The sequence below is a fragment of the Rhinopithecus bieti genome, unplaced genomic scaffold (assembly GCF_001698545.2).
Source record: "Rhinopithecus bieti isolate Rb0 unplaced genomic scaffold, ASM169854v2 scaffold_7398, whole genome shotgun sequence".
Taxonomy (NCBI): Eukaryota; Metazoa; Chordata; class Mammalia; order Primates; family Cercopithecidae; genus Rhinopithecus; species Rhinopithecus bieti.
In genome coordinates, this window is record NW_016805783.1 from 3,322,497 (window position 1) to 3,335,708 (window position 13,212).

General features: G+C 37.8%; 1 protein-coding gene across 1 annotated transcript in view; it reads right to left on the reverse strand.

Moving 5' to 3' along the window:
- The window catches only part of RB1 (RB transcriptional corepressor 1), a 180,083-nt gene that overhangs the window by 21,708 nt on the left and 145,163 nt on the right, over positions 1-13,212 (reverse strand). The window contains exon 15 of the mRNA XM_017873723.1: positions 1,373-1,491. Coding sequence (XP_017729212.1) covers positions 1,373-1,491 — 119 coding nt within the window. The remainder of the gene's footprint in view (positions 1-1,372; positions 1,492-13,212) is intronic.

A 13,212-nucleotide genomic window follows, 5' to 3' on the forward strand; every position in this document is an offset into this window, starting at 1 on the left:
AAAAAAAAAAAAAAAAAAAAAAAAAAAGGCTTAACTTATTTATATAAAGCATTACTTAGGAAACAAATGTATGCATGAAGGCAGAGTCTCCATATGCCAGAAACACTTTGGGTACAAGTTAGCATGAAAATGACGTCTCTGGAAAATGGCCCCTGCACTAATACAGAATACTGTAATGTCAGTTCCTATACACAATTAAACAGAAACAAAATATTAGGCACATTTCTGTGAAAGGCAATGTAGCTACAGTGATTAAGAGCCTGGGCTTTGGGATTAGATAGCTTGGGTTTGAATTCTGTTGACCTTAGGCAAGTTATCTTATTTCTCTAATTCCTATTTTACATTTTAGATAACAGGCTGACAGCAGTATCTACTACCTTATGGATTGTTATGAAGATTAAATGACAAAATAAATCTTAAGTACTTAGGACACTGCCCAGCACACAGTTAGTGATTGCTTTTGTGAAAGGAAAATAAACACTTGGGACCCCAATTCACTATGCCAAAAGGAAAAAATTAAGCTGAAAGCTGAGTCATGCAAGAGACTGCCTTTCCTTTTGTTCCCACACAAATAAATACAGATAAAAGGTTAAATACCTCTACAGATAGTGACTCTAAGTTCACCTTATCTTATGTAAAATGTCAATTCACTCAGCATGAGATGGAGAGATAATTGACTATTTTTCTACCAGCTCTTTTTCTCTTGCAACATGTGGATTACCATACCCTTTTTTCTTTCTCCTCCAGACTGACTTTCCCATTTAAATATTGGAGCCCTCAAAATCATCACTGGAGAAAGGCACAGATCTCTCTCCTGGGCATGTCCTTAATCTTGGCAAAATAAACTTCTACATTGATTGAGACCTGTTTCAGATACTTCTGGGTTTACATTTTCTTTTCCCATCATCATCATCAGCACACAGTAATCAACTGTGTGTTAGTCCACATCCCATACTTCTCCCTACACTTATCCTATGCTTCACTTCAAATGGTCTGACCTGCATGCTCTGAAAAATGTTTTCTGCTTCCTTTGATACTTCTGAGTTCATATCATTCTTACTCTTGGAACACACTCCTCTGTCTCCTCTATCCTCTCCAGTTTCCATGTTGAAATCCTATACCACCTAAACTGCCAACTCTGCCATGAAAACTGCTCTCATTATGCAAATCCTAGGTGATTCAGTAGCACTCTGAACTCTTTTATATGACTTTATTTGGGTCATGTATCTTTTATTACTAACTTCTTAAATACAGAAACAATGTATTATTCAAAATTCTATTTCCTACAGTTTCTTTATAGAACCTTACATCGCACTTATGCTTAAAATCTGTTTGTAGTTTGAATGGTCAACATAACATATAATTTGCTTACATATCTGCTGCAGTGTGATTATTCTGGAGAGGAAGATTAAGAGGACAAGCAGATTCAAAGTGATCAGTTGGTCCTTCTCGGTCCTTTGATTGTTTAATAAGATCAAATAAAGGTGAATCCTATAAGAAACATGATGAGATTAAAACCACATTAGTAAGCATAATTTCCCCAGGTACATATCAAAATCATATTGTTTGACATGGTAAGCACTATGAATTTTAGGCACGATTGAGAGTGGCAATTTAAAAGTCAGAATGAAATATTTTCTCCACTTCGAAATTCCCAATTGACAATTTTGTACTTCACACACACAAAAAAGTAGAAAATATATAACCTTCAATGCTTATATTAGAAAATAAGTTAGAAGTTAGGGGGAAAGACAGAAAAAACACAAAGAAAGTAAAAAGAGCCGGGCGCGGTGGCTCAAGCCTGTAATACCAGCACTTTGGGAGGCCGAGACAGGCAGATCACGAGGTCAGCAGATCGAGACCATCCTGGCTAACACGGTGAAACCCCGTCTCCACTAAAAAATACAAAAAAACTAGCCGGGCGAGGTGGCGGGCGCCTGTAGTCCCAGCTACTGGGGAGGCTGAGGCAGGAGAATGGCGTGAACCCGGGAGGCGGAGCTTGCAGTGAGCCAAGATCCGGCCACTGGACTCCAGCCTGGGCGACAGAGCGAGACTCCGTCTCAAAAAAAAAAAAAAAAAAAAAAAAAGTAAAAAGAAAGAATTGAAGACATGAGCAGAACTTAATGAACTGAAAACAAAGATAAAACACACTTTGGTCAACGAAGCTAAAAACTGGTTCTTTGAAATAACTAATAAACAAATCTCCAGTCAGATTGATCAAGATAAAGAAAAGAGATAGATAGGCAGTATTAGGTATGAAAAATGGGACAGAATCACAAAGATTAAAAAGATAATAGGGAATTATTATGAATAATTTTATATCAATAAATTGGAAAACGTAGACCAAGAGGAAAATTACTACAAAAGTACAAATTACCAAACCTCAATAAAAAATAAAAAATACAATAACTTACATAGTCCTGCCAACTATTAAATAATTTGAATCAATAATTTAAAATCTTCCCATAAATAAAACATCAAGCTCATTTGGTTTTACCAGTAAATTCTACCAAACATTCAAGGGACAGATAATTCCACTTTTATTCAGATTCTTCCTAGAATGGAAAAAGTAGAAACATTCTTCATCTCATTTTATGAAGCTAGTACAATATTGATACTAAAACTAGTTCAAAGAGCAAACAATCCCCAAAGCTAGCAGAAGACAAAAAATAACCGAGATCAGAGCAGAACTGAAGGAGATACAGACACAAAAAACCCTTAAAAAATCAGTGAATCCAGGAGCTTATTTTTTGAAAAAATTAATAAAATACACCACTAGCTAGACTAACATAGAAGGAAAGAGAGAAGAATAGAATAAACGCAATCAGAAATGACAAGGGAGATACCACCCTTACCCCACAGAAATACAAACAACCATCAGAAAATACTATAAACACCTCTATGCACATAAACTAAAAAATCTAGAAGAAACGAATACATTCCTGGACATATACATCCTCCCAAGACTAAACCAGGAAGAAATCAAATCCCTAAGTAGACCAACAACGTGTTCTGAAATTGAGGTAGTAATAAATAGCCTACCAACCAAAAAAAAAAAAATCCCAGGATCAGATACATTCACAGCTGAATTCTACCAGAGGTACAAATTTCTACTGAAACTATTCTAAAAAATTGAAAGGAAGGGACTCCTCCCTAACTTCTTTTATGAGGCTAGCATCATCCTGATACCAAAACCTAGCAGGAGATACAACAAAAAAAGAAAACTTCAGGCCAACATCTGTAATGAACGTCACTGCAAAAATCCACAATAAAATACTGGCAAACCAAATCCAGCACACACCGAAAAGCTAATCTACCATGATCAAGCTGGCTTCATCCTCAGAGTGCAAGGCTGGTTCAACATATGGCAAACCAATAAATGCGATTTATCACATAAACAGAATTAAAGACAAAAACTACATGATTATCTCTGGTTGCAGAAGAGGCCTTTGATAAAATTCAACATAATGTTAAAAACTCTGAACAAACTAGGTATTCAAGGAATATACCTCAAAGAGCCATCTATGACAAATCTGCAGCCAACATAATACTGAATGGGGAAAAGGTGGAAGCATTCCCCTTGAAAACCAGCACAAGATGAGGATGCTCTCTCTCATCAATCCTACTCAACAAAGTATTGGAAGATCTGGCCAGGGTAATCATGCAAGAGAAAGAAATAAAGATATTCAAATAGGAAGAGAGGAGGTCAAATTATCATCTCAGCCCAGAACCTTCTTAAGCTGATAAGCAACTTCAGCAAAGTCTCAGGATACAAAATCAATGTTCAATAATCGCTAGCATTCCTATACACCAACAATAAGCAAGCAAAGAGCCAAATCATGAATGAACTTCAATTCACAATTGCTACAAAATGAATAAAATACCTAGGAATACAGCTAACAAGGGAAGTGAAGGGCCTCTTTAACAACTACAAACCACTGCTCAAAGAAATCAAAGAGGACACGAACAAATGGACAAACATTCCATGCTTATGGATAGAAAGAATCAATATTGTGAAACTGACCATACAGCCCAAAGTTATTTATAGATTCAATGCTATTTCCATTAAACTGCCATGGGCTTTCTTCACAGAATTAGAAAAAACTAATTCATATGGAACCAAAATTCATAGAATTCATATGGAACCAAAAACGAGCCCAAATATCCAAGACAATCCTAAGCAAAAAGAACAAAGCTGGAGACATCACACTACCTGACTTCAAACTATCCTACAAGGCTACAGTAACCAAAACAACATGGTATTAGTACAAGAACAGACACACAGACCAATTAAACAGAGTAGAGGACTCAGAAATAAGACCACACACCTAGAAATAAGACCACACATCTGATCTTTGACAAGCCTGACAAAAACAAGCAATGGGGAAAGGATTCCCTATTAAATAAATGGTCCTGGGAGAATTGGCTAGTCATATGCAGAAAATTGAAATTAGACCCCTTCCTTAAACCTTATACAAAAATTAACTCAAGATGAATTAAAGATTTAAATGTAAAACCAAAACTCTAAAATCCTAAAAGAAAATCTAGGCAATACCCATTCAGGACACAGGCATGGGCAAAGATTTCATGATGAAAATACCAAAAGCAATCACAACAAAAGCAGAAATTGACAAATGGGATCTAATTAAATTCAAGAGCTTCCACACAGCAAAAAGAAAAAACAAACTATCATCAGGGCGCAGAGACAACCTACAGAATGGGAGAAAATTTTTGCGGTCTATCTATCTGACAAAGGTCTAATATCCAGAGTCTACAAGGAACTTAAATTTACAAGAAAAAAACAAATAACTCCATTCAAAAGTGGGCAAAGGATATGAACAGATCTGAATTCATATAAATTGGAAACTTCTGGATGACTAAAACTACAACAAACTAAATTAAATGGAATCTTCAGAAGATAAACAACATTGGTTAAAGATGGCAAATTGAATGTATACATTAACTTCTCTCATAAAACTCCACTAAAATGGCAATAAACTGACTTATTTTAAAAGACATAAACCTTTCAGATACAACATTTTTTATTTTTTTTAAGAGACAGGGTCTTGCTCTGTCACCCAGGCTGGAGCATAGTGACACAATCATGGCTCACTGCAGCTTCCTGAGTAGCTGCGACTATAGGAATGTGCCATGGTACCCAGCTAATTTTCTAAAAAAATTTTTGTAGAGACAGGGTCTCCCTGTGTTGTCCAGGCTGGAGATACAAAATTTTGAAAGCTTGGAAGATAGATACACAAATGGTAACCTATTCAGTAGATGAGAAGAAAATGAATTGGAACTCAGCAGTAAGGAAAGTCAACAGGCAAACCAGATAAACTTTTAACCCACCAAAAGGATGTGGCAGTAGCGATACCAGGTACTTTGGGCAGTAAGGTACTGAGTAACAGGATAAAAGACCTAAAGATATGCAATGGGGGTTTCTTAAGAAATTGCTCTATCAAATAACTATGCAATGAAGTTCACAAACCTCACCCAGGTGCTCAGAGCTTCTAACTAATTTTTAGTGATTTACTCTTATATATGAGTGGCAATCAAATATTTCCAGAAAGTCCCTAATATAAATGTGCCAAAGCAAAACAAACAAAAAGGTGATCTGGGAGATGCAGAAGCTATGCAGGGAGGAGAAATTTAAAAAGAAAGAAAAAAAACGGCGATTACTCAACAGTTCTTTCAAATAGGAAGTTACTCATACCTAAGCAATTCATTCCTAAATACTATTTATCTTATTTATCCTGCTCTTAATTCACTCAACAAAAAAAAGAATGAAGAACAAGTTTTAAAAAAAGCCATTAGCAATAAAAGCATAGGTTCTGGAATTAGAGATATATAAGCTCAAATTCTTGTTTATTAATTTGAAGTTTACTAGTAATGGAACATTTTGCTCTCTGAACCTCAGTTTCATTACTTGAAAAGCAGCAATACAGCACCCATTTTGCAGGATTACATGATACATCACATGAAGTGACTACGCAGTAGCCACTTGAACATTCAACTCTTTTCTCAGCTTTCAGTGATTTGGCTTGATTATTTCATTTGAATCTCTTGGATGTATGTATGAATGTGTTAAAGATGCACTTTCAACTCTAAACTTTCAGGAGAAAAAAAACTGTCTTTTCTTAAATTTACTGTTTTTCTTTCTATATGTCAAGTAGGTACTTGATAAGTTGTGAAAAAAAAGAGGCAAGATAATCATATAGTCATTACACATTTCACTACAAAAGTTAACAATTTTCGTCGTTTTTCAGTTCCAGCAGACCAACAGGAGATGGGTTATCATCTGTAATAGTGACTCACTACAGAAATAATTCTCAAAGTGGAGATGGTGAGCATGAGTTGTCTCCTTTGGAGGCATCAGAAGAGAAGGTGTCCTACAGGAGCTGTATTTTATGTGGGGAGAAAAAAGAGAAGGTGGCACGTATGCTTTGGAAAAAGAAGTAGACTCTACAACTCCCATCATATAATTTTTCTTGACATGCCATCTTTTCCTGTATTCACTAGGGGCATGGCAGTATAAATAATGGCTTTCATCTGAGCAAAGTAATGCTAACAATTAACCCTTAAGAAATTCCTTCCGGCTAATACACATATTGTTTATACGAAATATTTTATACTTCCTAGCCATGGATGAACTTAATATCTTTATTTAACTAAAATGGTATGAGTATAAACCCACATATATTCAAGAGTGGCCTACTACCAATTTTTCTCTCAAACAATGAAATTTTAGGAGACTCTTGAGACCTTGCAAAGATGTGCAATTAACAGGACTTAAGTATACTAATTAGGTATTTTAGATACTTTTCAGATATGAGATAAAACCTAATTTGTGCTTCAGATTCACCCAATAGGATTATACTAAAGGTAAATTTCTCTTCCAAGGATTAAGGTGGCATTTTTCACCAATAGTCTTCATATTTCATTCAAATATTATTTTCATCACTCCATCACCCCAAACCAAATGGTCACACAGATATATAGATATTGGTTTATGATGATGAATGTCATGATCATGGGAAAAGTATAGTGCAGTAGGTAGGAGCACAAACTCTGGAGCCACAGTACATGGGTTCAAATCCTGGCCACCTGTAGCGACATGCCCCTCGATAAGTTTCTCACTGTAGAGCAGAGATACTAATGATAAGAATAGTAACTTAAATCATAGTATATGAGAAGTACATTAATAATGTTAAGAATTGGGAACAGTGCTTGACACAGAGCAATATATAATATTTGATATTATTATGGTTGTGATTCTTCTTTACACCTATGAGTGTCATTATACAAAGAACATTCTATTTCCTCAAATGTATGACAGTATGCCCAGTTATCCACCCATCTACCCAGTATATGTTGTATGTCTATTCTCTACTAGACCCTATGCTAGGAAGTAGAGCCATAAAGGTAACAATGCTCCATTTGTCAGATACTAAATAGCCTTGAAGGAGTATTTCAGAAGCATCTGCCCTACTTGACCTTACTCAACATCTTCACTTGATGTCTATGTATAAAATAAACTTTAATCATCCTCTACCACCCCCAAAAAAGGCCTGCTTCTCCCTAGTGTTTACCATATCATTAAATCACTTCTTACATCCAGCTGCCCAAAGCAAAAAAGAAAAGGAGTCATCATTATTATTCTTTCTCTCATACTCTTATCCAAGACACCAGGCAAGTCATATTGGCTCTAAATTCAAAATATATTCCAAGTCTAACTTCTTTTCATTACGTATACCATTTCTAGAGTCAAATCAATTCTTTTTTTTTTTTTTTTTTAGACGGAGTCTCGCTCTGTCCGAGTCAAATCAATTCTTATCTCGTCTGTTCCACTGCAAAAGCATCCTACAAACTGGTTTCCATACTTCTACTCTTGCTGTCTCCTAGATCTCCTCATAGAGCTAACGTTATCCCACCTCCATACTCAAAACCCTCCAAGAGCTTCCTATCACACATAGAATAAATTCAAATGCCTTATCTTGGTTTACAAAACACTACATGAGTTCTGGCCCCCTGATACCTCTCAGACCTCATGCTCTAACACTCTTCTTACTCCAGCCATCCTGGTCATCTCTCCATTCCATGACTGTGGCATAATTCTTCCTGTCTCTGGGTTTTTGTACTTGCTGTTTCCTCTGCCCAAAATACTCTGACCAGTGCTTCCTATGACTCACCCCACTCCATTATTCACATATCTCCTCAAATAGCACCTCCTAAGCAAAGCCTTGTCTAAACATCTTGCCTAAGACAGCCATAACTCCCGCTTATTTGCTACTCCAACCTCTGCTCTATTTCCATCATAGTATTGATCACCACTTGAGGTTATGTTATAAATTCATTTATTTTCTTATTTATTAACTATCTCTCTACTAGCAAGCACGATGCAGGAAAACTTGGTATTTGTCTATCTTATTCAGTAGTATCCCCAATGTTTAAAACTGCCTGGCACACAATAAGGGCTCAATAAACATTTGCTGAATAAATGAATAAAGTGAGAAGGTTGACGTCTTCAAAGTTACCTGAGGTTAACTCCACCTCAAAGTGAGAATAAGATTTAAAATGAGCCCAGGCGTGGTGGCTCACGCCTGTAATCCCAGCACCTTGGGAGGCCGAGGCGGGTGGATCACCTGAGATCAGGAGTTCGAGACCAGCCTGGCCAACATGGCAAAACCCCATCTCCACTAAAAATACAAAAATTAGCCGGGCATGGTGTCACGCGCCTGTAATCCCAGCTACTCAGGAGGCTGAGGCAGGAGAATCGCTTGAACCCAGGAGGCAGAGGTTGCAGTGGGCTGAGATCGTGCCACTGTACTCCAGGGTGGGTGACAGAGCGGGATTCCCTCTCCCCCCCACCGAAAAAAAAAAAAAGGGAAGCTTCTTAGTTATATATACCCTAAATCCTCTAAAAAAATATGTTATCTACGCCTTTCCCCCATGTTTTTTTCCTCAAATATCAAACAGAATATGTGTACATGTATACCTTAGCCATAAAGTATAAAGAGATAAACCATTTCAGACTTGGGTCTCTGAAATAATACTTCATTCCTACTTACATGGTGCTTAGAGTCTGGCGAGAAGAGGCACACAAACAAGGAAATAAGTATGTGATGACAAATTCAAAACAATCCTATGAAAGAACAGGGTTCTCTCATGAAGAATAAACAGGGAGATCCAGGTGGATGGGGTGGGTTCAAGGAAGGCTGATCTGGGAAGGTAACATGGATGCTGAGTCTTGAAATGTGAGAAGGAGGCTGTGCTTTGAAAGGAGAAGGGGTAGAGATCTTCCAAAAGATGAAAGATCATATGCTAAGAAACTGATGTTCTTTCAGAAAATGAAAGAGGCCACCAGAACTAAAGTACTCAGGTGGGATAGTGGAGAGGTTGCTAAAGAAGAGGTTAAAAAGTACGAAGCTGTATGATCATGCAGAATCTGAAAGACCATGGTAAAACGTTTAAATATTCTAAGAGAAACAGGAAACCAATTACAATAGAAACGCTGTTTTAGGATAAGACACTAATATAGAGATAGCTAGTTCAATTGTGTCTGGCTTCCTATCACATCACTAGCACTTAGTATAGAATTGGGGTCCTAAAAATATTTGGCAATGATGACCTGTGTTGCTTTCAGGAAAGTATTCCAGGTGATAGGGTCCACCATAATCCATATTGCCTTAACTCTGTTACAAGTGACAAAATTTTCTATCAATTTCCAACTTCCTAGCTCCAATGTCTCAAGAATATGCCAGGCGGGGGTAGGCACAGCTCCAGTGACAGCAAACAACTTCGGGGTTGTATACATATAACTCAAGAGTTAACTATTGATCTGTGAAATTTAAAAAAAAAAAGCAAAAACTACTATTTACTCAATTTACTTAAGTCTTTAACTTCATAGTATGCAGAACTGAAAACACCTGAAAATACATAACAACTATTGTTTTGTCATAATGTTGGGTGTGTTAGGCCTCAGAGGCAGGCCTCAGGTCTTCTCTTGCCCTCCTTTAACCTGTTCCAAGGCAGGACTCTAATTTTTCTCCATCATTGTAAACTGTGTGTCTTTAAGACCCTCCCCAGAGAGGGTTTTTGCCCTATAGTGTAGGGGAGGAATGTTGACATCATAAAAACCCAAAGGAACTGGGTTAGGAGAGCTTCTGGATAGCTGAATACATGGACGTTCCTGGAGGGTCGGGCTCCCAGAGGGCATGAAAGCTCTGCACCCCTGCTCCCATACCTCACCCTACGCATCTCCTCATCTGTATCCTTTGTAATATCCTTTGTAATAAACCAGTAAGTGTGTTTCCTTGGGTTTTTCCTTTTTGTTTTTTTTTTGTTTGTTTTGTTGGTGTTTTTTTTTTTTTTTTTTTGATTTTTTAAATTTTATTTTAAGTTCAGGGATACATGTTTAGGTTTGTTACATACGTAAATGTGTGTCATGGGGTTTGTTGTACAGATTATCTCATCACCCAGGTATTAAGCCTAGTACCCATTAGATATTTTCCTGATCTTCTCCCTCATCCCATCCTCCACTCTCCAATAAGCCTCAGTGTGTTTCCCTCTATGTGTCCACATGTTCTCATCATTTGGCTGCCACTTATAAGGGAGAGCATGCAGTATTTGATTTTCTATTTCTATTCTGCTAAGGATAATGGCCTCCAGTTCCAACCATGTACTCGCCAGGACACGGCAAGGTTAATTTAGGTTAATTCCATGTCTTTGATACTGTGAATTGTGCTGTAGTGCACACACACATGCATGTGCTTTTTTCTGGTTTTTTTTTGAGACAGTCTTGCTCTGTGGCCCAGGCAGGCATGCAGTGGCACAATCTCAGCTCACTGCAACCTCCGCCTCCTGGGTTCAGGTGATTCTCATGCCTCAGCCTCTGGAGTAGCTGGGACTACAGGCGTGTGCCACCACACTCGGATAATTTTTGTATTTTTAGTAGAGACGGGGTTTTGCCATGTTGGCCAGGCTGTTCTTGAACTCCTGGCCTCAAGTGAGCTGCCCGCTTCGACCTCCCAAAGTGCTGGAATTACAGGCTTGAGCCACTGTGCCCAGTATCCTTGAGTTTTGTGAGCCGCTCCAGCAAATTAATTGAACCTAAAGAGTGTGGTGTGAGAACCTCAATTTGAAGCTGGTAGGTCAGAAGTTTTGGAAGCCTAGGCTGGTATCTGGGGGTGTGAGGGGCAGTCTTGGGCACTGAGCCCCCAACCAGTGGGATCTGACACTATCTCCAAGTAGACAGTATCAGAACTGAATTGGAGGATGCCCGGCTGGTATCTACTGCTTAGTGTGTGGGGGAAAAAACCCACCCATTTGGTCACAGAAGTCTTTTGGGTTGATGACTGTTGTGGTGGTATGAGAGCAGAAGAAAAACACAGTTTGAGAGAATTTTTTCCTACACACCAATATGTTCTGGGTTATTTTTATTTCAACGATAGTATATCATCAACAAAAATGTTTTTCAGCTTATCTTTTTTCTAAAAGAAAAAAAAATGTATATAAGCAATATAAAACATAGCNTTTAAATTTTATTTTAAGTTCAGGGATACATGTTTAGGTTTGTTACATACGTAAATGTGTGTCATGGGGTTTGTTGTACAGATTATCTCATCACCCAGGTATTAAGCCTAGTACCCATTAGATATTTTCCTGATCTTCTCCCTCATCCCATCCTCCACTCTCCAATAAGCCTCAGTGTGTTTCCCTCTATGTGTCCACATGTTCTCATCATTTGGCTGCCACTTATAAGGGAGAGCATGCAGTATTTGATTTTCTATTTCTATTCTGCTAAGGATAATGGCCTCCAGTTCCAACCATGTACTCGCCAGGACACGGCAAGGTTAATTTAGGTTAATTCCATGTCTTTGATACTGTGAATTGTGCTGTAGTGCACACACACATGCATGTGCTTTTTTCTGGTTTTTTTTTGAGACAGTCTTGCTCTGTGGCCCAGGCAGGCATGCAGTGGCACAATCTCAGCTCACTGCAACCTCCGCCTCCTGGGTTCAGGTGATTCTCATGCCTCAGCCTCTGGAGTAGCTGGGACTACAGGCGTGTGCCACCACACTCGGATAATTTTGTATTTTAGTAGAGACGGGGTTTTGCCATGTTGGCCAGGCTGTTCTTGAACTCCTGGCCTCAAGTGAGCTGCCCGCTTCGACCTCCCAAAGTGCTGGAATTACAGGCTTGAGCCACTGTGCCCAGTATCCTTGAGTTTTGTGAGCCGCTCCAGCAAATTAATTGAACCTAAAGAGTGTGGTGTGAGAACCTCAATTTGAAGCTGGTAGGTCAGAAGTTTTGGAAGCCTAGGCTGGTATCTGGGGTGTGAGGGGCAGTCTTGGGCACTGAGCCCCAACCAGTGGGATCTGACACTATCTCCAAGTAGACAGTATCAGAACTGAATTGGAGGATGCCCGGCTGGTATCTACTGCTTAGTGTGTGGGGAAAAAACCCACCCATTTGGTCACAGAAGTCTTTTGGGTTGATGACTGTTGTGGTGGTATGAGAGCAGAAGAAAACACAGTTTGAGAGAATTTTTTCCTACACACCAATATGTTCTGGGTTATTTTATTTCAACGATAGTATATCATCAACAAAATGTTTTCAGCTTATCTTTTTTCTAAAAGAAAAAAAAATGTATATAAGCAATATAAAACATAGCCAGGTCTAAAAGCAATGGAGGTGCCTAAGATGGAAAATTTAAAGAGGCATTTACTCTCACTTGCACAATCTTAGTATGAAATGTACCCTTGGTGCGCTGAACACTAAACTGACAATAAAAGCAAGTTAATTTAAGATACACTGGCAAAATAGAATGATGTGTCTCTTACTTTCATGGTTTTCTTACATAAGAATGAAAGTACTCTCAGTTTAAAATGTTTTATTTGAATATATTACCTCATTTAATCTTCAAAGAAGTCTTAAAATTAAGTGTTATTATTCATTTTATGGATCAGAAAACTTAGCTATTTTAGTAAACTGTGACTGAATACATTAAAAATATTTTCTGAGTGTGGAATAATAACATTTGAAGTTTATAAATATTAAAACTAAAACTCAAACTTTTTAAAAATAAAAAAGCAAATGAATAGAGAAGCTTCCTAGAATTAAGATATTTATGACTTTTTATTTAAAACATTTTATTAATTTATTTTTTTCAGCTTTATCCATTTACTGAAAAAGGAATCTTTTTCCTTAGCT